The sequence below is a fragment of the Oryza glaberrima genome, chromosome 7, assembly GCF_000147395.1.
Source record: "Oryza glaberrima chromosome 7, OglaRS2, whole genome shotgun sequence".
In the NCBI taxonomy this organism is placed as follows: domain Eukaryota; kingdom Viridiplantae; phylum Streptophyta; class Magnoliopsida; order Poales; family Poaceae; genus Oryza; species Oryza glaberrima.
The window spans coordinates 20,130,790-20,155,883 of NC_068332.1; the positions used below are offsets into that span (position 1 = coordinate 20,130,790).

Sequence of the window (25,094 nt, forward strand, 5' to 3'; positions counted from 1 at the left end):
CCCACTCTCCGCATGCATCTCGCATGCATGCACCGCACCCTATAAAACGTTCACGGAAATTCCCCGAGAATCGTTTTCGTATAAAGTGTATCGTTTTTTATAATTATTGTTTTTAGTTATATATAAATTTTTTTCTCTAATTTATTTATACATCGCATTGACGTTGATAGCGTATAGTTGAAATGATAAACATTATTAATTACCGATCGATCGAGTATCGTTTCTGAAAAGGATATTGATTCGGATAGTTTTGGACCGTTGTCAAACACCCACACACCCACCTCCCTCCCCTCGTCGGCGGCGAGCCATCCGCCGGCCGCGCCGCGCCGCGCACCGACGCGTGCATGCACCGGCCGGCGGTGACGAGTGACCACACGTAGTATAGTACAACGTTACGTACGCGCCATAATGATTCTGTCAGTGACCGTGGCGGCTAGGGACGATGGACGAACGCACAGGACATGTCGTCGTGTGTGCTGTGTGGTGCAGTGCAGCTGCTCACCGATCAAGATGTTCAGATGCATGCATGCATGCATGGTGGTGATCAGTGTCGCGGTCTGGTTTGGTTTTGGATTGATCGAATTTTTGTGTATGGCGGCCATGCATGCAGGGTGGGAGGTGAGGGCCGAGAGAGGGGAATCGATCGGGAATTCGGAACTCGCAACGTGCATGCAGAGAGAGCATGGAGCCAGGCATGCGGCGGTTGACTCCACGCCGATATAAAAGAATGGTTAGTGTTAGATTAGATTTAGATCGACCCTAATTAAACACATCCATCGATCGATCTCTAATTAATCTCTCTCTCGTTCCAAGTTGGACAGAAAAAAAAGAATATGATTATTCGTCCATCACGTAGACAATCACAGTACAACGATGAGAGATTAGTATATAAAAATGAGTAGTTATGAGCGAGATTACGAATAATAATAAAATTGGGTGAGAGAGTAGTAGAGTGTGTGTGTGGGGGGGGGGGGGGGGGTGTCGTGTACACGTAGCAGGAGGAGGCGCTGGTTTGAGTAGTAATAGTAGTACTACTACTACAACAACAACTGCAATTTTTTTTTCTTTTCTTCTGGGTCTCGCTTTAAAAGCCTCCTCCTCCGTCTCGCTTCCCCTCTGGCTCTCTCGTCTTATTCCGTCCGTCCCCCACGATTCCCACACACCCCAAAACCCCCCCTCCTCTCCTCTCTCGCCGCGCGGCGCCGCGCGCCCCGGGGGGACTCGTCGCGGCCGGGCTTAGGGTTTCGAGGCCCATGTCGTCGCCGGCGCAGCCGCCCCCGACGCGGCCGCCGGTGGCCGCCCCGCCCCCATCCCTCGCGGCGGCGGCCCCCATCTCGGTGCAGCCGCCCCCGCTCCAGCCGAAACCGCCGCCGCATCCGCAGCAGCCGCCTCAGGCGGTCGTCTCGGTTGGGGTTGGGCCGCCGCCGCCGACGCCGCAGCATCAGCAGCAGCAGCAGCAGCAGCAGGGGCCCCCCGGTCACGCGCCGCCGCAGCAGCGGCCCAGGATCTGCTTCAACGCGCACTGCAAGGACCCCAAATCCGACGGCCCGCGCCGCCGCGGATGGCGACTCCGCAACGGCGACTTCGCCGAGCTCTGCGACCGATGCTAGTACGTACGGGTAACCCCCTTAATCGCCTCCCTCCCCCTTCCCCCTCCCGCGCGCAATCGGCGGCGCCCCCCCCGCGTGCTCGATTCGTGCGGGGAGGCCGGCTCTTCTCCTCCTCCTCCACGCGCGGGCGGATTCGCCTATGGCGCCCACCGGATCTACGTGGAGTGATCGCCACGTCGTTGTAATTTCCGCGGAATACGCGGGGGTTTTCTGTAAAATTTCTTTGGGGTTCCTCGTGGTGGTTTGACTCGCGTGCGACTCCGAGAGAGCTCTCCTGATGCCATGCATGGTGTGTTCTGTTTCAGTCACTCGTTCGAGCATGGGGGCTTTTGCGAGACTTTCCATTTGGAGGTTGCCGGGTGGAGGAACTGCGAATCCTGCGGGAAGGTACGGTGCCCCATGCATGCTCGTTTCTCTAATCTTTCGAGCCTTGTGGTGGTGTTCGTGATTTGTGCTTCCTGGCTGATCCCTCCCTTGTATCTCTGTTCTTATCCTGCAGAGGCTGCACTGTGGGTGCATTGTGTCGGTCCATGCATTTGTTCACCTCGACGCCGGAGGGGTCGAGTGCGTCATGTGTGCTCGCAAGTCGCATGCTGCAATGGTATGTTTGTGGTGGCTGTTGCTACTGTTGCGTGAATATTGGCTGTAACAATTGGATTGACGGTATAATATGGGGGATAGGTGTCTTATGTAGTATTGTGCTCCCTTCATGTGTATTTTGATCCTTGGTTGGTGATTGATAAAATTGCATGCATTGCTTGGCAGAAACTTCATAAGTACTGGATGGTTCGTTTTATCACTTGTGTTCCACTTATTGTCACCTTCTGGCATCTATTTTTTTTTCATTGAAATGGAAATCTGAGAAACATCCATCATTAACTAAATTGCAGTCTATCTTGGTTGGCAGCATTAATTAGGGAAAGTCTGATGTATTATGTAGCTGATGTTCTGTTGATATATCTTTCTTGCCATTTACTTTGAAGCTGTTCAGTGAACTATGTAAAGGGTGTTTCTCATCTACTTCTATGCATGGATTTTTTTTTTTTTTTGAATTCAACAGCTTTTGCAACCGGGTTTGTTTTCTTTGGGAGTAGTTCGTACTTTTTACTTATCATTATACCTTGTAGTTCGTACTTTTTAATTATCATTATACCTTGTAGTTCGTACTTTTTAATTATCATTATACCTTGATCCTCATGTTTGTCAGGCACCAAGTCAGATATGGTCATCTTCCATGCATATGGCTCAAAATGTAGCTGATAGAAAAGACAATTTTGTCAAGAGCTGGAGACCTCCTGCCGGGCAATTTTCAAGCCAATGGCGGCAGAATAATATGTGGAGTATGTCCACCATGCAGTCTGACTTGCAGCAGCGCCTAGCTTTTGAGTTTGATAGGCCTAGTGGCAGTGAAAAATTGCTTCCAGGGCGCACTTTTATTCATGCCCATGAGAAGAAATTTGATGACATGCATGACAGATCAACAACACCTGCTGGCATGAACCAGATTATGAGGGAGAGGTATGCCAATGGGCATACTCAGCACACCACCCTGGATCCGACGTACGCTTACACTCTCTATCACAGAGAAGGAACAAATCCAAATCTTCATGACCATAGTCACCATGCAGGAGAAAATGACCATTTGACTGCAAGGAAAGGAGTAACTTCAGATCCTTGTTCCTCTGTATCTACTACCTTCAAGCTTGATTCACACCATCCGTCCATTTTGAAAGATGATCCATCAGCTGTACCAGCTGGGTTGTCTCCTAATTTTTCATCAGCAAATGGCCCAAAAGACCATATCAGAATTGGACCAACTCAGCAGCAGCAGCAAATGGCTTCCTCCTCATTGCAGAAACAATTCTATTCCCATAGTGTGATTGATAACGATTTTCAAGCGCAATTGCGCAATGGAAGGCCTAGAATGGATGCAAAGGCGAGATCTCAGTTGCTTCCACGCTATTGGCCTAGAATAACAGATCAAGAGCTACAGCACCTATCTGGAGAGTATCCAAAAAATTCTATGTATCTTCATCAGCAATTTCCTCTAGATAATATAGATTTACTAGTAAATACTGTCATTTTTTTCACGTGTTTTTTTTTGTTTAAACTCTTGCCTGTTCTTAAGTGTTTCCTTAACCCTCCAACAGCTCAAATTCTGTTATTACCCCTTTGTTTGAGAAAATGTTAAGTGCTAGTGATGCTGGACGGATTGGTCGTTTGGTGTTGCCAAAGAAATGTGCTGAGGTGAGTTATTCAGTTATCGTTTTAAACTGTCTTTTCTTTTATTAGATTGTATTACTGAACTGTTTATTATGCTAGGCTTGCCATGCATGGAATCTGCCCTTATTAGTGTTTACTAATAACCCATGTATGATGTATGGTTATATAATCTGTCCTTTTACTTTTACTAGGTTTTGCAACTTATCCCGAGTCATGCACAGAGATTTGACATAATCTCGTGATTTGGTTATATATATGTGAATAAGCTTGTGATTTAAAACTAATCTGATGTATGGGAACTTCTATAGAAATGTGGGTTATTTAGAATTACCAGCAACTATTGCCTTCATTTTAGTTGTTTTAACCAAAAGTGGGTTGAAATCAGTTGATGCTACATTATAATTGGATGTGCAGTCATTTTACATACTTAGCTGATCACCTCCAATTTTGTTTATTTTATTGCATAAATACTCTTCTAACAAAAAAAAAAGTTTCGAATAGGCGTACTTCCCTGCCATCTCTCAGGCAGAAGGGCTTCCCTTAAAAGTTCAGGATGCTACTGGTAAGGAATGGGTGTTCCAGTTCCGCTTCTGGCCCAATAATAACAGCAGGATGTATGTATTGGAGGGTGTCACACCTTGCATTCAATCGATGCAGTTACAAGCAGGCGATACAGGTATATATCTTCTACAGAAGACTCAGTATATAAGTTTGCTAATGTGAGTTAATGGTATGCTGCAAACCTATTTCTAACGCATAGAGATTTGGCATGCATGTAGTAAATCATTAATATTTTTCTGCACATTTTATATTAGGGCACGTCTAATCCATTTAGATGCGTTATGTTCTAATGATTTTATTGTATTTGCTGTCTTATTCCAGTTCCAGTTGTGCTACATTTCTTAAAAATGCTATCTGTGTGATTCCTATATCTTCTTTTTAGTATACACATGATTGTGCTTATCTTTCTCCATATGAGAAACATTTTTGTTTCTTTTAAAATTGGCTTATGATTTTTTTGACATCCTAGTTCATGTTGCCATATTTTTTCAGTAACCTTTAGCCGAATAGATCCAGAAGGGAAGCTGGTCATGGGATTTCGAAAGGCAACAAATCTTTCTGCAGAACAGGTAAGAAAGTTTTGGACTTTGGGTTCTTCAATATATTTGTTGTACTGTACCTCTCATTAGTTCCAGCTGAAACAAACATGCTATTTGTATATTTGTCTCTAGAAGTCTTACTAGGCGACCATATCTGACATGCTCACTATTAGATGTTCTACTTCTGCTGCATACTATATTATTTCTCAAATTTTGAGATCTGCTTGACTCTAGGAGTTCTTATCTATCTACTGATGAAATGAGATAATTATGGCAACACATGTTGGGCTTCAAGAACACAAAAAAATGATGTGTTTTTAAAACCAAATTTAGGTGTATCATATGTTAGGTATCACACAATTTAGAGTGTTTTGTTACTTACTCCTGGAGAGAGTGCTTATTTTTTAGCGTGTTATATCATGCTGGTTCTACACTAGCAAACTATTTGCAACGAATATGAGATCTGTCGAACTGGTAACTAGTTTGTTGAAGTCCTTTGGTTCATTTGACAGGACCAACCTACAAAGCCTGCCAATGGTGTACCACCCCCTCCAGAAGCAAATAATAAAGTTGTTGTCCCAGATTCTAGTCCTAATGCTGCTGTACCTCGACCAATTAAAGTCAACACAGAGAGCAAAAGTTCCAGCCCTGTGGAACAAGCCACTGCCTGTAAAATTGACAAAGGTGCATTACCACAAAAGGAAGGGCCAGGAACTTCAAGTTCCTCCCCACTACCTGTCAAGAGAAAGGCAACTTCTGTTGGTCCGAAGATCAAACGGTTCCGCATGGACAGTGAGGAATCCATGGAATTGAAGATAACATGGGAGGAAGCTCAAGAATTACTTCGTCCTCCTCCTAAGGCCCCTTCAATTGTTGTTGTTGATGGCCATGAGTTTGAGGAATATGAGGTATGCTGTGCATTTTATTATTTCTTTTAGCATTCAGATCTTGGCTAGTGGGCACAGGCCTGCAAACTTGAGCCCTATTCAGCTGTTCAATGTTATGGGACAATTACTATCTGAGACATAGTTTGGAGCATGCTTAAGCTTATTTGCATTTGTGACTTGCTTTACTGTGTTCTTGGTATAGAAGATTAAACACATATCTTCTATATTGACGTCCTATAATTTTCAGGAGCCACCAATACTTGGGAGGAGGACATATTTTGTGACAGACCAATCAGGGTAATGCTCTTAGCTATGCTATCTGCATTTGTTATATATGTGGAAAAGGACCCAGACAGACCATTCCAGTTCTTTCTTTTTAGTAACATTTATCTCAACACTTTTTCTCATAATGCTTAACTTATCTAGCTACCTTAATTTTTTATGTGTTTTTTTTCAATGTTTTGGAAACTTTTAATTGTTGAAACCATTAATGGTCTATCTGAATAGAATTATCCTATTGGTGCATGATGAGACGACAATATAAATTCTCTTGACTTCCATTTGTAGGACTCCCAACAGTTTACTTTTTGGAAAGTACAGTAGCATCTTTTTTACTTGCTTACAAATGATCATCATTTTTTACCAGTGAGAATCATCAATGGGCTCAATGTGAGGATTGCTCTAAGTGGCGTAAACTGCCGGTGGACGCCCTTTTGCCCTCTAAGTGGACCTGCTCTGACAATAAATGGGATTCTGAAAGGTGACCTGCTATTTTAGAACCATTCAGCCTTTTGTATGCTGTATTTATGATTAGCTACAATAGAAAAACGTATTTACAAATGTTCTAGGTAGGGATGCAAGTGGGCTGACCCGTGAACCCACATATAGGTCAAATAAGTGGGTAACCCGTAGGTTCCCGTGTCATGGCCCAGCTTGCCACACCTAGGGCTGCAAGTGGGTTGACCAGTGAACCCACTGGGTTACCCACTAATTTGGCCTATAATAGGGTTCGCGGGTTGGTCCACTTGCATCCTAAGTTCAAGGATAGCTCTTAGGGTTATGCTTATGGTTCATTTTTGTTACCGAATTTCAATTCTATTAACCCTATTTCCACCCATCAGTTCTTTATAAATATTGCAATCACGAAGTTTGAGCTGTCTGTTTCTTAAATCTACGGTGGAATTTAGCATGTTTGAACACAAGAATAGCTTTTTTTTTTCTTTCTGTTCACGTGTGGTTGGTAGGATGGTGGGATAGTCTCAATTTACTTTACACACGTAGCTAATAACCACCACTACTTATCACTAGGTCTTCCTGTGATTCTGCCCAAGAGATAAATATGGAGGAGCTTGGCGAAATGATTCCTATCAAACCTGGTATGTATATGTTCTAGTGATTTATCTATGCTGATGTAGAAGCTCCATTTCTGCTAGTAGTTCTTTTTAAATAGCATGCCAAATATGAATTCCAAAAGGATAATAAATTGGAGAGGTTCACTACGAACAATTGGCTGTATAGAACTATGTGCTACTGTGCTACATGCCAGAGCCTACAAAAGTACATCCTGAGGCATGTAAGGCTGGTTGATATCTATCACTACTGATGGCTGGATGTCACAATGAAGCATCATAGTATTAGTACATGTTATAGTTGGCAATGGGCCGAACTACAAAAACGACTTGCCATGATCCAGCCTGAGGCATGTAAGGCTGGTTGATATCTATCACTACTGATGGCTGGATTCACAATGAAGCATTGGCAATGGGCCGAACTACAAAAACGACTTGCCATGATCCAGCCTGAGGCATGTAAGGCTGGTTGATATCTATCACTACTGATGGCTGGATTCACAATGAAGCATCATAGTATTAGTACATGATATAGTTGGCAATGGGCCGAACTACAAAAACGACTTGCCATGATCCACTGTGTTGAGAATGCCATCTTGAACCAACACATCCCCAATGTTACTTTGGGGCTACATTTTCTATCTGTGGTACCAGTATGAAAGTAGTCAATGTTTGCATAATGCCACTATATTTTCTTTGCTGTGTGGTAGGCTATAACTGCACTAAATGATCTACTATAATTACTGTTCTAGCATTTACTTAAAATTCATGTTGCTGCATTTCAGGTGCTGCAAAAAAGACCAAAGGGAAGGTAGATACTGACAATATTGATGTTTCAGATGGGCTGGACACACTCGCAAATCTTGCAATTCTTGGTGAAGGTGAATCTCTCCCTTCCCAGCCAACCACAAGGCATCCCCGCCATCGCCCTGGCTGCTCATGCATAGTCTGCATACAACCACCCAGCGGAAAGGGACCAAAGCACAAACAGACGTGCACTTGCAACGTCTGTATGACAGTGCGACGCCGTTTCAGGACGCTCATGATGCGGCGTGAGAAGCGCCAGCAGTCAGAGAAGGACTCTGGGGTGCCTCGCAAAAGAGAGCCAGGTCAATCCAGCGAGCCAGTTCCACAATCTGGCTCTGGTGCTCATCCAACCAGTACTAGCTCTCCTCCCCAGAGAGCAGATACCAATGGCGAAGGTCCTGAAGACATGTCCATTGACAACAAGAGGACCTCCTCTCCTGTCAAGAACCAGATTGACCTGAACAGTCAGCCTGAGCGGGAAGACGAGCAGTCACCGAAATCCGATGCGACGAGACTCCTCAGGGACAACCCAACCTAGGGCTGCCTGCCCAAAAGGGAAGTCATACTGGCGATGGTAGATAACCGATGAAAAAGATAATGTCTATACCAATGGAGAAATGCGGCGGGCGGATTTGTAGTGTAGCTCTGTAGATGTTACCTTTCTATACCAAAGATCTAGTTTATCCTGTGGCAGGAGAGATCCAGTTTTAATGTTATCATACCATAGAACCAGGCGTCGGTGTTGTAGTAAAACCCGTTGCTGTTTGCCTAGGGCCCGTTGCTTTACCCTGTATGTAGCGTGAGAGCGGCGCCCTTCGGCAGCATGTACCTCTGGGCAAATTTATTTCATGTACCGGATCATCCATCCCTGTGCAAGGAGAGGATTTACTATGTTGCTTACCGGGGTGGTTTCCCTTTGGCATTATAGCATGCATTCATATCTATAGTGTGATCTGACGTGATAATGTTTACCATCAAAGTTTACCCGTACTCAAATCACGGAATTCTGACGTGATATGTATAGTGTCGGTGTATTCCGTTCATATGATATCATCTCATCCTCTCTTTCCTCCACGCTCTAGACTGAGGATTGCTTCTCTTAGCTGCAGTCTTACAGAATCATCGGCTTTTGTTGGATACATCAATTTATTGCATTTTATGTTGGAATCTATTTTTTAAAACTTATTCATCGGATTATTGAAAAAATTGTTTACTACATACTTCGAATAAAGATCTCAAAATACTTTACTCTCTGCATGTTACACCAGTTTGTTTGAGATGTTTGTTAGGTTTATTTTTAAAATTTATTCCTATAGTCAAATCGTCAATAATCAAAATGAAACCGGGCCTCTAAACATACGCTCGGTTCTTTGTTACAGTTGTGGCTAACCGTACCTTTTATCAATACCACCACATATGACATGCTAAAAGCTCATATTCTTAACTAATTTTGTCAAAGTTGTGGTTAACATTTTGATACCGACGCTTCTCGTGATATGTACAACCACCTTGTGTAAGCTACTAGTAAACAACCAAACAAATACATTGAATATTTGGTGCATTTGTGAAGCCTTGGCAGTTCACCTTTTATGTAAGACGCACACGAAACAACATACACACCCTCGAGTGTAACCTATAGCAGCACATCTAAGAAACAGGTTCATATGCTACACATGAAAACAGAAGAACAGAACATGTGCCATGAACAATCTCAGTAAGCAAAGGCTAATTAATATTTAATACCCAAGACCCCAATAGAAATTGGGTTGTTCTTTTCTTCACTAATCTATCGCCCCTAATATGAACAGTCTTGTCTTTTGTGTACTATCACTATCATCCTTGAACAAAACCATTTCTTACACAACTGATAGTTGAAGGAAGAAATTAAAAAAAAAAAAAGGGAGCCCAAAAGAAGAAAAAAAAGGCCAAAACTACAAAACAAAACAAAAAAAGCAAGCTCTTGCTTGCTGCTATTGCTGCTCTGCATCGTCAGTAGACGCTGCCTCTGCTGATCATTTCGTTGTAGTGCTTGAGCGACTCCTGCCGCTGCAGCCGCATCTCCATGTTGAACTTGTTGATGAACGCCTCCACCCTCCGGTTCAGCTCGTCCTGCCCCAGCGACGGCTCCCGCCGCACTTTCTTCCCTCCTCCTCCTCCGGCGGCCTCGTTGAACGTCTCCGCCTTCCGCATCGCCGTCGCCGGCGGTGGCGCGTCCTCGCCACCTCCGCTGCCGGACTGGCGGCGGCCGGGCCGGGTCTCCCAGGTGTCCGACTTCTTGAGATGCCGCGCCAGCGGCGGCGCCCGCCCCTCCGTGATGGCCTTCCACGTGCTCTCCAGCGTCTGCTCCTTCCGCGGCCGCGACACCCCCAGCGCCCTGCTGCTCCCTGCAAAACCCAATCCCGCGAGCTCAATCAATGGCGAATTGGCGAAAGAACCGAGACGGGATTAGAGGAGAATTCCTGATTTGTTGTTTACCTTCTGGGCTCGCCTTGACCGGCTTCCGGCCGAATCGAGTGGACACCAGTGGCTTCTCCCTCGAGTTCGTCAGGTCCGCGAAGGGGGGCAACGCCTCATGCTCTGCCTCCGCCTCGGCGGTGCTCCTCCGCCGTGGCGTCCATGCCGACCTCGAGATCGTGAAGTTCTCCTCCGCTTCCTCCGCCTCCGGCGCCGTCTTCACCACCTCCGGCACCGTCACCTCCACGGGAATGGGCTCGGGAGCCATCGCCTGCGGCACCGGCACAACGGGCACCTCCATCGGCATCGTCACCGCCGGCGCGGGCACCGCCACCACCGGGACTGGAACCGGAACCGGAGCCGGCCGCACCAACGACGCGTCGGCGGAGGCGGCCTGCGGGCGGTTAGGCTGGAACCGCGACGACGCCGCGATGGACAGGATGATGGCGTTGATGACGAGGTACAGGTACGGCGGCGTCAGCCACGTGGCCGCCGCCGCCTGCGCCCGCGGCAGCTCGTCCGCCACGAACCCCGCCGCAGCCGGCGCCGCCATCCTCACCCCGAACGCCACCAGCACCGCCGCCGCCGCCGCCGTCGCCGCCTTCACCGTCCGCGCGTACCCCATCCCTCAACCCCACCACCGCCGTCGCCGCCGCCTCCTTCTTTACGTCTTCGCGCGGCGAAAGCGGAAACGGCAATCGGAAGCGGAAGCGAAGGCGAAGCAGAGCAAAGCGATATGCGTGCGAGTCACGAGGTGGGGTGCAGCGCAGCGGCCAACTTATAGCGGGCACGGCTCGCTCGGGGAGACGCGTGAGCCGTCGGATCCGGGCGCTTGGACGGTGGGAGATCCGTGTGGCTTAGCGTGCACCGCTTTCTTCTTCCGCACCGGAACGGTCTAGATAGAGCCAGCCTGTGCGGTGCGGTGCGGTGCGGTCCGTGTGAGTGACCGCGCGGTGTTTGGCCGGTGGTGGCGACATGTGGACGTCACACACACGTCGTAATCACCGCGCCCCCCGACTTAATCCCTAATTAGCAGGGGCTAATGCACTAAAAAATTGTAAAAATGTAATGCGGCCGCTTCGAGATGCCACGTGAGATGATCGGACGGCCAGGATTGGAAGGCTGTGGGGGAGTACGGGCCACGTGGGGGAGTACATGTGTGTGTGAGAAATGATGGGAGAGGAGGGGGGGGGGGGGGGGGGCATCATGCGGCGTCGCAAAGCTCAAACGGTCAAAAAAAGAACCGTTGGATGCGAACCGCGCGGCGACGGTGGGCCCCCACGTCCTCCTGCCACGTAGGCCGGCCTCGGGACGCCGCCGCTCCGGCTTTTGTCTGGTGCTGAGCTGGACCGCTCCGGGGCGCCACGTCAGCTGACATCATCACCGTTGGGTTAGCTCGTCTCCCGCGCCGCGACCCGAACAAACAAGAACGAAACGACACACACGGAAAAAAAAAAAAGAAAGAAGAAACGGCAACACGGTCACGTATCGATACGCATTTTTCCCCCTCTTTCACATCGCGACGTGTACGGGAACGAGACCGAGAGACGAGCGTGCATGTGAAGGGCACGCACAGCAGGGTGCAGGCCTGCAGGGTGCAGCGTGCACGTGTACACGACCACGTCCCGCAGCTGGTACGGCCGCACGTCGACACACGCCGCCACACGTAATGCGGCTCCGGCGACGGCATACGGCAAATCGACTTGTAGTACTATGTGCTGCCGATAGTAGTATTATATATCTGCTGGTGTGCACACTGCGCTTTGGCCTAATTACACGGCAGTTTTGTTGAACTGGTCGTGTGCCCTGGCCGGTCAAGAATTAGGTGAGGGATATCTGATTAGTCTCTGTGTTTTTCAGTAGCCTGTAGCTTTGGCCTGCCTGCCTGTTCATCGGCAACCACACAACACGCGTAGCAAATGTTCGTGTGCTCGCAGTCGCATGGTCCCTGGTCGTCATATAGCTAGGGAGATCGATCGTGAGCACACACTAATTCGTAGTGTAGTAGGCAGCATTATAGCACGCAACTGCACGTCTCTCTAGTAGCTTCTATACATGCACAGTTGCACACCACACAAACAAAAGCGGTTTCATGGATGCATATTGCCGGCCACTACCACTAATCTCTGCATCATTAGTTACATGACTCATAATTAATTCCTAGCTTGGTGGTTATTGGATATCGGTTAAGTAGGTGGCGATGGGCGACGGATCACTGCATATCTCGATCGAGGTTAATATGGGCGATTCGACGACGGGTGCACGTAGCAGCACAGGTGTTGAGCGTTTTGACTGACGTGCGGTGGACGGCACGCGCGCGCGGTGATTTCATACGAGGGTGTGTAGTACTCCTACGTACTACCGGAGTACTCCGTAATTGTTAATTTCCACCGTGCGCGCGTGTCCATGTACGACGCACTACGTGGCCCGATCGGTCACGTTCTACCTACGTCGCGCAATCGTGTCTCCGTCTTAGGCAAACATCTCAGCCGGTGATCGACGAACTGTCCCCGAAATATGGTAAACAACTACTCCCTGCATACGACGTTGCCTGTAACCATCCCTTCTTTTATCAAGGCAGTCAGTACTCAGTACACAACCTCAGTACATAAGTATTTTTTACTGTAGCTTAATTGAACATAGTGTGTTAATCCCTCGTTAACGAGCTATCTATCCACGAGACGACTCTGTCCCATATGTATATATAAAATATATAATATATTACTTCCTCCGTCCCATAATATAAATGATTTTTACTTTTTGTTTGTACTGTTCAACCATTCGTCTTATTCAAAAAATTTGAAATTATTATTTATTTTATTTGTAACTTACTTTATTATCAAAAAGTATCTTAAGCATAACTTTTTTTGTTTTTTTATATTTACACAATTTTTTTAAATAAGACGAGTGGTCAAACAGTACGAGTAAAAAATTTAAATACATTATATTATGAAACAAAGAGAGTAGTTTCTAATCAGGGTAAGCTAATCTTAGCTGCTACCTAGCCAGCGGCCGGCCCGTGTACATGTTGGACCCGGCGGATCCCGGTGACAGCGACGGTTCATCCAAAGCTGCCAACCCCGAGCCCGCGAGGCGCGCGGCTGCGACGTCGTACGGCGGCCTCGCGAGCCGGCGAAATGTCGCCGCGGCATATCATGGCGCGCCACCACCACGCGTTGCTTCGCGAGACGTTTCCTTCCCGTACGCAAACTCCCGTGTCTCCCAAGGCGTGGGCGTGCATGTGGTGCAACACGGCCGCACGAACGATTTGGAGATTCAGAGTACAAGACCGTTTCGGCCGAGCGAGCGCGCGCGCTCCGCCTCGCAAATGAGCCTAACTTTTATTTTTTTCAACCAGACCTAACTTTTGTAAGTATACTTCCAACTCTTCATGTCCTCTCGACGAATATTATTGGCTTAGCTATAGGCTCTAGCTTGCCTACTTGTCGCAACCTCGGTGGTGTACCAAAGGAGAGGTTCAAAGGTTCAAGTACTAGCAGTATGTACTGATCCGGCCATCTGGTCTAAAACGATCAACTTTTGCTTTTAAATCTACATATAGACTATGCTCAGATTCAAAATCAGTAGTTGATTAAATAGGTGGCATAAATGACCGGAGCATGTATATGTACGTTGTTACGAGCATCAATCATCCATCAACCATATAAATCTCTGAGCATGTATGTATTAGAGGGCATATAGTATGACATGTGTGTCTAGTGATATGTTTGAATGTGTGTCTTCCGTGTGATAAAATTTGTGTATTTTTATTATGATTTTAGTGAGGTAGAGATTTATTGGTTTCTGTTTCTTTATTTAAGTATGTACGAAGTATTACGAGGCATACTCGCATATGCAAGAATATAATGTGGTGTACGTGTGTGTGGTGATTATGTGCATATGCGGTTACATGATTAAAAAAATCCCCTGAAATTCACTAGCCAAAAGCCGTACACCCAGCTCGATCGTACGGCCTCTAAAAATTGCTGCGAGAGGGGGCGGCAGATCAGATCCTGCCGCCCGGCTAGGAGCAAGTACGTCGGCCGGTTGGCACTTGGCAGGAGGGCTTTTTTTGGAGGCGACGTGTAGACACGCTGTTGGTGCAGGTTGGTATCCTTGTTCACCGCCATTTGTAGAAAATTTCGAGGAGCGTGCAGCTGTATGCGCTGTGCAGTGTGCGCCACCACACACGCGAGAATCTATCGATCTCCCGATTTCACGCGGCCTTACCTACTATACTCATCTTCACCTTGTCATTTCTGCCATGCATGTGTGCGTCCAGTAGTACGAGTATCAGCAACCGGCCATGGGGGACAAATTCAACTAACCATGTGAAGGTGATCGAGATTAAAGTGCAACTAATAGATTGTTGGATGTATCACGATGCAGATTAAGATATACTAAGATTCAGGGGCTATTCAAATCACAGTCAAAATAAACATTACCAAATTTCAGTACCGCCAAAAATTTGATAAGTTAGCAATACTACCAAGTTCTGGCAGGATTCCTTATATATTTACCAAAGTCTGGTAAAAAATTTAAATATATGCACATCTTTAACAACTTAAAAAAAGAAGTATAGTTTGAAATAACATTAACCTAAACAATCTCTTATTTTTGCGTGGATAAGACACGAGAATCAGTTAGTTAAGTGAATAGAGCAAAACTGCAAGGTCAATATAACTAGAGAGTCAGATTAATTATCAGTGATGCTGAGAAGATCTATCTTACGTATGACTTAGGTGGTGTTCTTTTCTCCTGAAAATGAAGATGAAAATTAAGTTTTTTTACACAAAACGAGGTGGTATTAACGTATGATTAATTGAATTTTAATTATTACAAATTTGAAAAAAAATATAATATTTTAGAGCAACTTTCATATATAAAGTTTTCGCATGAAACACACCGTTTAGCAATTTAAAAAACGTGACACAAAAATCTGATTCATCCAACTCTTGTTGGAGAAAAGAACGGGCCTAACCTCACTCGTACTCACGCATTTGATGCAACGGGATCATCGGTGCACACTGCACGTAGCTGAAGGCCATAGGAGAGAGGCGACGGTGGAGACAAGATAAGAAGAAGGATAGGAACACATGGAGTCAGGGTCGTCCCTGCAACTGACGCCATATATACACATCTGTCATGGATATATTCGTGCTGCAGGTCAAAGCTAAATTAATGCCAGGTGCCGTTCATGTATGTTAATGTTATCCTTCTCTATCTGCTTCACATGCATGCAAAGATATATCCTGCACATTGACCATGGAAAAAGGGTACATACCAATTGATGTTACGTAAGTAATTAATCCTGATCAATCTTTTTATCCAATGCTTAATTAGATCCTTAATCTCACTGATAATTTCGTCGCCCTCGTACAGTCGTAATGTCCCCTCTGAGGCCCTGACTTCCTGGCAGCCTGGCCTCGCCTAGATCGCCGGCCGGCGAGCCAAACGCTGCCCGACACCTGCATAATCTGAAGCTTCCGGCCGGAGGCGCCGGCCAGCCCAACTACCAACCCAGGTAAGTTTCTCGCGTCGTCGACGTCGCAAACGAAATTTCCACTCATCCACAGCTGCAAACGTAGCGCCGACGATCGATCGATACATCTCCCATCCATCGCCAGAGTGATTGCATCGAGAGTTCAATCCAATAATATGGGCATATTTGACACGGTTCTAGTTTTAGTTTTATCTCTCTTCTAGAGCCAGAATCCAACTAATTAACGGCTTCAGCTTTAAAAAAAAAAGAGTGAAGTTAGCTAAAATATTCTTACGAAATCTCCACCCAGAAAAGGAACGAGGTTGGCTAAAATGTTCCTATAAAATAAACTAAAGATGTTAAGTTGGCTTTAGGTTGTTTTACAATTCTACTTAAAACCTAACTATTGAAGTTAAATTTAGAAGTTAGAATCGTACCAAACAAGCCCTGATCACGATCAGTTAGCTGTTACTAGTACAAGAATACGTGTTTGGTCAGCAACGCTTCGACACACAGTAGACCGTGTCACCGTGCTAGCTGGGAGACATGTACATGCATATATACGACGAGATTTCAGACAGCGAGATCAATATACGGACAGTGAAACGAGGTCTCGTTGCTAGCTCTCCGTGTTTGTTGGCTTGCACCGACTGTGCGCGTGTTGCAATCGGGCGCACTGCCGCACATATATGACCAGTAGTGCATATATATACATACGTATAACGTATATATATACGCTGTTCGCGAAACCGCGTTTCTGTTTCTATGTGCGTCTGTGTACTGTACAGGGGTGGTATGTACAGGAAAAGAACCATCGTGTCAACACGCGCAAGGTTGCACTGGGTGGAGGATGTGGGGGTACGTACAGTATGCGTGTACTCGAGCAATTAGTGAGAAGAGAATTAATGGGCACATATATATGGGTCGGTGACAAGGACCGGTCCGGATTTGGATAAGGTGAGTGCGGTTTAGTGGCGGCACCTCGGACCATCAAATCCATACCAACAGTTTCATGCTTGATGCTTAACACACAAAGAACATTATCTAAGGATAGGAAGCAACGACGAACTGAAAAAGAATATAGTTACTTTCCCCATATTTATAACCCAGTATTTTTCTGGCAAAATTTCTCATTTTTTTTCTCTAAACTTGCAGTCTCTTCTATAACTACATCGGATAGAAGAGACTGCAAGTTTAGCAGTTGGAACCATTTTTCATCATTGGATCAAAGCAATCAACGGCTGAAACAAATGCTACAGTTGTTTTAAACAGTAATTGCTACAGTACCTGCTACAGTAACGAACTTTGTACGGTCATTTATGAACAGTATCAAGGAAAGATCTAGGACGTTGATTTATAATCCAATGGTGTACTTAGGACTGCTTAAGTTGCAGTGGCTATAGCCACTGCATATGATCCCAATCCCGTACGTATAGTACCTGAATTAGTTAGATAATTTTCTAAAATTCTGCGTATGTTTGTTCTCTCTCTCTCTCTCTCTCTTTTAGAACCGGTTCACCGCCACTTGTAGAAAACTTGGGGGCACCGTGCCGGCTGCTCTGTTTTGGAAACTGGAAAAAACAGAGACAGGAGAATCCGAGAATCCATCTCCAGATTTCACGCGACCTACACTACCTACCCAGCTATCCTGCCCATGAATAGTTTTGTCACTTCCGGGATTATGAAATGGCCGGCTCGCTAGGGACAAAACGCCCATGTGAAAGGTTAGAAACTGAGCAGATCAGCAGAATCGTGAGATGGAGCAAGCAGCTGCATGCTGATCAGCAATTCAGCATAGTATAAACAGTACATCACTCCGTTCCAGATTCATTTTAGAAAACACGTATGAATGTTTATATTAATTTTGGAATGGGTTAGTAAATAGTACTACTACCACTATATTGCAAGAACAATTAGTTAAGCTAGCTAGGATGATACGACGATCGATGATGACGACGGTGGAAAACAGTGGAGGATCCAATCACAATCACGCATCATATATATCGTACATTTTGATTGATTGATTTATTTTTTTTTTACAAAAAATGATAGCCGTATTAAGATTTGTCTGGCCTCAAGAAAATTTGGGCTTCGTCACTAGTGGAAACAAGCAAGCTTTGGCAAGTATAGCTAGATACTATATGTACGTACACGTTTCGTCGATCTGTATACGTGTACGTACGTGTGTGTATATCGTTCGGTATTTGTAGCTGCTGCCCGTTTTAATTATCGGCTTGCAACTTTTGACGTAAGAATTCCGATCGATCCGCTTGCACATGGATAGGCATAGCCTTCATTCCTAGCTATATCTAGCGCGCGCGCGCACACACACAGAGTAGCTTTGCACGTACGTAAGCGCGTACGTATATGACGTGCATGCGGCTAAGCTCGCTCACACGTGTACACGTTATACAATGGGGTGATCATGCATATAAAGGTAGTCCAGATTCATTAACCCCTCCGTGATGGCTTTGTAGATATGGTAAAGGAGGTCTGGTCTAGTGTACATGAGGGTAATACTCCTATAGAGCGATGGCAGGCGAAGATTCGCCAATTAAGACAACATTTGAGAGGATGGGCTAAACATACACGTGGTATGTATAAAAAAGAAAAAAAAAGGGAGATTTTGATAGGTTGGATTTGTTGGATAAAAAGTCTGAATCTGTTCTTCTAACTCAGGAGGAAATTGATTTTAGATGGTTTTGTAGGAATAGATTATCTACTCTTATGAGAGAAGAAGAAATTAAGTGGTATCAAAGGGCTAAAACTAAGGATATTTTGGAGGGTGATTCAAATACAAAGTATTTTTATTTGGTTGCTAACGGCAGACATAGAAAAACCAGAATTTTTCAACTTCAAGATGGGGATCAATTGATAAATGGTGATGCAAATCTAAAATCGCATATTACCACTTATTATAAAGGCCTCTTTGGTCCTCCTGATGATTCTGATCTCTAGTTTGATGAAAATAATTTTGTGGACATCCCACAAGTATCTCAATTAGAGAATGAAGCTTTAATACAAGAATTCACTGAAAAGGAAATTAAAGAGGCTATTTTCTAAATGGAACATAATAAAGCTCCGGGTCCTGATGGATTTCCTGCTGAGTTTTATCAGGTCTTTTGGGATGTCGTTAAGGATGATATGTTGGATCTTTTCAGAGATTTTCATAATGGTACTTTGCCTTTATTCTCCCTTAACTTTGGTACTATTATTCTTTTGCCTAAGTGTGCTGAGGCCATAAAAATTCAACAATATAGGCCTATCTGCTTACTTAATGTTAGTTTTAAGATCTTTACCAAAGTTTCTACGAATAGAATAATGAGTGTTGCTCAAAAGGTGATTAGCCCTACTCAAACTGCTTTTATACCTGGGAGAAATATTATGGAAGGTGTTGTTATTTTGCATGAAACTATGCATGAATTACATCGCAAAAATAAAAGTGTGATTTTTAAGATCGATTTTGAAAAAGCCTATGACAAGGTTAAATGGTCTTTTGTACAACAGACGCTCAGAATGAAAGGTTTCTCTCCTAAATGGTGTGAGTGGATAACTTCTTTTATTCAAGGGGGACATGTTGGTATTAGAGTAAATGATCAGACCAGTAATAATTTTCAAACTTACAAAGGTCTAAGGCAAGGAGATCCTTTATCTCCAATTCTTTTTAATATAGTAGCAGATATGCTTACTTTATTAATTAAGAGGGCTAAAGATGCTGGTTCATTGAATGGGGTAGTCCCTCACCTAGTGGATGATGGTTTATCTATTTTACAGTATGCAGATGATACCATCATTTTTTTGGAACATGACTTACAACAAGCGAAGAATCTTAAATTGATTTTATCTGTGTTTGAAAAATTGTCTGGCTTGAAAATAAATTTTCATAAGAGTGAATTATTTTGTTTTGGTCAGGCAAAGGAATATTATGATGAGTATTCTAACATCTTTGGTTGTAAGTTTGGCTCTCTCCCTGTTAAATATCTTGGTATACCAATGCATGTTAGAAAACTGAATAATAAAGATTGGAAAATGATTGAGAAAAGAATTGAAAAAAAACTTAGTAGTTGGAAAGGAAAATATTTATCTGTTGGGGGTAGACTGGTTTGATTAACTATGTATTTTTAAGTTTAGCTATGTTTATAATATCTTTTTTTGAGATACCGAAAGGGGTTCTTCAAAAAATTGATTATTATAGATCACGGTTCTTTTGGCAAGGGGATGACCATAAAAAAAGTATAGACTTACTAGATGGGATATCATTTGTCAACCTAAGAATCAGGGAGGTTTAGGGGTTCATAACTTGGAAATACAAAACAAGTGTCTCTTGAGTAAGTGGTTGTTTAAGTTGATTAACGAGGAAGGTGTGTGGCAAAATCTATTAAAGAGAAAGTATCTCTACAATCAGTCTATAACCCAAGTTAATAAGAAAAAGGGCGATTCTTATTTTTGGTCAGGTCTCATGAAGGTCAAAGATACCTTCTTAGATATAGGTTCTTGGACTGTAAATAATGGGAAACAAATAAGGTTCTGGAAAGATAAATGGCTAGGAAACCTGGCTTTTAAAGACAAATATCCATCTTTATACTCTATTGTCCGAAGGAAAAGTTCTACTATTGCTAACGTTATGAGATCTGTTCCACTCAATGTTTCCTTTAGGAGATCATTAGTTGGTCAGAATCTTGCATATTGGCATGAATCGTGTGCTTCTATTGTACATATTCAATTGAATCAATCCCCTGATAGCTTTAGATGGAATTATCATTAGAATGGAATATTTTCTGTTAGGTCGATGTATCTAGCTTTAATTAATAATGGTTATATTGAGAGAAACAAGATTATTTGGAAGCTTAAGATGCCACTTAAGATTAAGATTTTTGTGTGGTACTTGCTTAAAGGGGTTGTGCTAACCAAGGATAATTTGGCAAGACGAAATTGGAATGGTAGTTTAAGATGTTGTTTTTTATGAAAAATGAGACTATTCAACATCTTTTTATAGAGTGTCATTATGCAAAATTTGTTTGGAGAGCAGTACAGTTCTCTCTTGGTTTATACCTTCCTACTACCATATCTAATATGTTTGATGGTTGGCTCTTGAGGGTAGACAAGAAGAAGAGTAAACTCATACTTGTAGGAGCTTCTGCCATATGTTGGGCTCTGTGGTTGACTAGGAATAATATGGTTTTTGACAAATCACCATCTATCTCATATATGCAGGTGATTTTCAGGGCAACATATTGATTCCGATTTTGGGCACAGCTGCAAATGTGTGAAGATGATTGAGAGCTTATGGAGGTTGCATGTCGTAGGCTTGAGACAACGGTCATGCAACTCCTTGCAAACTATGGATGGAGATTCACAAATAGACTTGAATAAATATGCTCTCCTTATCTTAGTTTGATCTTTTATTTTGTTGGGTGTGTTTAATTCATTTGAACTACACTTAGTGTTTGGGTGTTACTTTTATAATAATTGGTTATAGCTTTGATGAGCAAAGGCCGGGATGTTTTATTCCATTATCTAAAAAAAATTAACCCCTCCTACGTTAAGTGTTTTTTTTTGGAACGGAAGTAGTATGTCGTGCGTACACAAGTACAAAATATTAGGATGTGATGTTTAAATTTGTTGCATTAAAATGCATTATGTTATAATACAAGGTTAGTTTATTTTGGAATAGAATGAGTATATCGCAGCGTGCCATTATATCGATCATATCGAAATTGTATAAAGACGGAGTCAAGGATAACTGGATAAGGTGCAGTGCTCCATATCGTTCTATTGACTTAGCTTTGTTGCGGGTGAAAAACAAAAGGGAAAAAAAAATCAACGCCCATCTTATATGTCAGACGTGTACACTGCAAGTTACACTTATCGCATTGAGCCATTGACCGTGAAAAATATATACCAGCAACCGCAGGTAAAATAGTTGGTTAGTTAGGACGACAAAGTGACCGTTTCAACGTCAGCAAACCAAAAGTAAAGAGTGTTTATCCGATACAATCTCAAAAAGTTTTTTCTTCTGAATCTTATCGACAGTTTGACTGTCACTCGAATTGTCTCCCAGCTGCATATGCTGCTTATAACATCCTGGCCGGCCGCCTCACGTACGTCGCCGGCCGGCAAGCCAAGCGCCGCCCGACACCTGCATGCACGACGACCTAGCCTCTGCGTCCAACCGGAAATCGCCGCGATTCGGGCGCCAGCGACAGGCACCTGGCCATGCATTAGCCGGCCGACGCAATTGCGCGTCGTACGTCGTCGTCGTTGCATCGCGACCCAGGCAGAGAGGAAAGTCAGGAGATTCAGACGTTCAGAGCTAATAGCATGCAGCAGGAGATGAATCTCGACGACTACCTGCTGAGAGTGTTGGTCGGATCAAGATCGAGCATGCAAAGTATTTCAACACGGCAGAGTGGCAAACAGACAGTTGGGACGATGTAACCTACTGCAGCTAGCTTGGAAGCTTCTGCCGACGGAGTATGTAATATGTTCAGCAATTAATGGGACACAATACGTACTACATGTCGATTCTAGCGTGTTCTCGTGATCATGTGCTAGCTTAGGTTAGCTTGACACTGCTCGTTAAGTTTGGCTACGATTAATGCCACTGATGCAAATGCTCCCTGTCGTCATATATATATATATGCTGGTGATTAATTTCTAGCCGTTCACCGATCAGCTAGCCGCCTAGCCGTCATGTCAACACGGCTGTGCAGATGGGCACGGTCGTCTCGCGGATGTAACCCATGGTGTATTGTACATGGGAGAGATCGATATACATCGAGCTATAGCTAGCGAGAGGCCGGCCGGCAGGTCACACGTAAACGTCGTCGGCGACAGGAGTGGGATGGACAGAGATATGCTATATCTGTCTTTTAATATATCTTTTAATATATGGTTTCGTTAACTTTTTCTAATAAACTTTTGATCATCCATCTTATTTAAACTTTTAATAAAACTATGAAAACCTTTTAAGTCATGCTTAAAAAACATAAATCAAGTTACAATAAAAATAAATAATCATTACATATAATTTTTTAATTAAGAAAATGGTTAAACGTACCTCAAACAATCAATGATATCATACGCCAATACTTGAGGTTATATTCACCGGGATTTAATTTGGATAGGCTTATCTAGTGGCACGCGCCAGCGAGCCTGGACTGTCAAATCAGGGAGGATTGCGTGCTAATCATGTAATTAAAACGGGAAAACACTGCCAATACTCAATAGGGACATGCCCCGCATGCTGCCCATTCCGAACTTGATCGAGCATTAAACTAGTAGCAATTTAGCATGACATGGTACACGTCTACACGTGTCTGGCCACTGTATTTAGTACAGTATTCGGTCTTCTCTTCAGACACTGCACTTTGCGAAACCGTAAGCACGAACAGGGCACTTCGTTTTGAAGAAACTGCACCGGGTTTGTTTCGAGATTAGTGCACAAGATCAACGGCAGAGGGTGTCTGCTTCAGTTGCGATTTAACTCGAATTTTTTTTATTTTTAATTTTTTTTATTAAAAGTTTTACAAAAATAATTTTCCATTTTGAAAATTGACAGAAGAAGTCGCCTGCTGCCCTCTGGGAGGCCGATTTTTAAAAATCGCCATCCCAGAGGGCGGCGAAAGTGACGTGGCAGACAGCCGTTCGCTCTCGGGCGACGGCCGTCAACGAAATTTGCAGGCGGCCCCCTTGCCGCCCTCCGCTAGGGCGATTTTGTACTGTGCGGGGGCCGCCTGCAAATAGGCGGCGAGGAGGCATGGTGGCGAGGGGGCATAGAAATTTGCAGGCGGCCCCCTTGCCGCCCTCCAATAGGGCGATTTTGTACTGTGCGGGGGGCCGCCTGCAAATGGGCGGCGGGGGGCCTGGAATTTTGCAGGCGCCCCTTTGCTGCCCTGGGGGAGGGCGATTTTATACTATGCTTTATTTGAGAAATAAATTTTTTTATAAATATCAATAGTTATCAAATCTTTTTATATTGAAAACTATACAAGATTAAAATCTCCAAGACTGGTAAAATACAATTTTATTATTTTTTACGGCCTATTTGGAATGTCACTGTACAAATATTTTGTTAGTGCCAAAATATAAGCAAGTTTTGGCACTACCAAATCTTTGGTAAGGTAAAATTGCATTTGATCATATTTGGTTTGCTGCCAAAATGTAAAATTGTAGTGAAGAATGTTCTACATAATCTCAAATCTAGATTAGATATTACCAATGAATAGGCTTCAATAGAAATCAAACACAAGTACTATTCAAATTACCAAAATATTGGTAGGGCATGTTTTTGGTAGCAATCCAAATAGGCCCTTAGTCTTATGCATACAAAAATTCACCACCATAATTAAACATTGTAATGATAAGATAGATAAGAAGTGCCATCGATACACGGTACAAATTTGTCGATCCCGACGAATCAAGCATGCGGTAACCTATCGGCCCCTTCTAGGTCGGTCAGAATGCATTGCATTCTCGTGGTCCTTCAATCGTTGATACTCTACTTGTCTTTCTGACTCTGTTATCTTTTGGCCATGATATGATGGAGTGACATTGTCGATCCATCGAGTAAATCCACACATCCTTGGATTGCCCTGTAAAAATAGTAATGTTATTCAGTTTGGGTAGTAATTTTGTGCAAATCATAGCGGATTTTGTAAACGGTTCGACATACAACGAAATCGTTGTCTACATTGGGCAGACAAAATATCTCCTTCCAAATGTTTGTTCAGCAAAGGATGTAGCCACCTGGCAGCGATCTCTGCACCCACACTTTGGACGCTCGGACCATTTAGGTAACCCTAATGGATTGTTCCTCCAGTCTAAGCTTGCAATTTCCACCCGACGTTCGTACTCCATCCAAGCATGAATGAACTGTATGGTCGGTTCAGGTTGCGTTATCGGCCCGCCACTTGAAGTAACTCTGACTGTGTCAATCCATTGTACGAATTGACATTTCCTTACATCCTCCTATGTACATCCATTTTGGGATAGTTAAGTTAATGATAGTACTGAGGAGTGATGAAAAGAATAGTTGTAATTACCACGAAATCATCGTCGACAATGTTTGGACACACGAAACACCTTTGTCCTCGAGTTTGGTGCCTTACGAACCTTATGACCTGACAACGGTCACCACAACGACACTCCGGACGCTCACGCCACGTGGGGAGTCCTAGGGG

The 25,094-nt window shown here is 44.1% G+C and overlaps 2 protein-coding genes across 3 annotated transcripts; one reads left to right on the top strand and one right to left on the bottom strand.

Annotated features, from left to right (window-relative positions):
• Positions 1-1,122: 1,122 nt before the first annotated feature.
• Positions 1,123-8,920, top strand: LOC127778952 (B3 domain-containing protein Os07g0563300). 2 transcript variants are annotated; one of them, XM_052305606.1, is made up of 12 exons: positions 1,123-1,609; positions 1,916-1,997; positions 2,110-2,211; positions 2,818-3,617; positions 3,761-3,857; positions 4,335-4,509; positions 4,887-4,963; positions 5,446-5,841; positions 6,068-6,117; positions 6,467-6,580; positions 7,129-7,196; positions 8,009-8,920. In XM_052305606.1, exons 1-12 carry the CDS (start codon positions 1,254-1,256, stop codon positions 8,512-8,514), a joined length of 2,823 nt encoding a protein of 940 aa, XP_052161566.1. In that variant the 5' UTR covers positions 1,123-1,253; the 3' UTR covers positions 8,515-8,920. The 2 variants fall into 2 exon arrangements, with proteins under 2 accessions (XP_052161566.1, XP_052161565.1); XM_052305605.1 differs by having other exon boundaries at positions 1,125-1,609; positions 7,955-8,920.
• Positions 8,921-9,691: 771 nt separating this feature from the next.
• Positions 9,692-11,285, bottom strand: LOC127778953 (uncharacterized). The gene is made up of 2 exons (XM_052305607.1): positions 10,452-11,285; positions 9,692-10,360 (listed from the first exon to the last, which is right to left on the bottom strand). The coding sequence occupies exons 1-2, from the start codon at positions 11,053-11,055 to the stop codon at positions 9,966-9,968; spliced, it is 999 nt and encodes a 332-aa protein (XP_052161567.1). The 5' UTR covers positions 11,056-11,285; the 3' UTR covers positions 9,692-9,965.
• Positions 11,286-25,094: the final 13,809 nt, after the last annotated feature.

What these genes read in the sequence shown, in the direction of transcription:
- LOC127778952 (XM_052305605.1), top strand. Translation starts at nt 1,254, where the DNA reads ATGTCGTCGCCGGCGCAGCCGCCCCCGACGCGGCCGCCGGTGGCCGCC. An exon ending in CAAATCTTTCTGCAGAACAG is followed by an intron (nt 4,964 to 5,445) that starts GTAAGAAAGTTT and finishes TTCATTTGACAG; the next exon opens with GACCAACCTACAAAGCCTGC. An exon ending in AATAAATGGGATTCTGAAAG is followed by an intron (nt 6,581 to 7,128) that starts GTGACCTGCTAT and finishes ACTTATCACTAG; the next exon opens with GTCTTCCTGTGATTCTGCCC.
- LOC127778953 (XM_052305607.1), bottom strand. Translation starts at nt 11,055, where the DNA reads ATGGGGTACGCGCGGACGGTGAAGGCGGCGACGGCGGCGGCGGCGGCG. An exon ending in GGTCAAGGCGAGCCCAGAAG is followed by an intron (nt 10,361 to 10,451) that starts GTAAACAACAAA and finishes TGGGTTTTGCAG; the next exon opens with GGAGCAGCAGGGCGCTGGGG.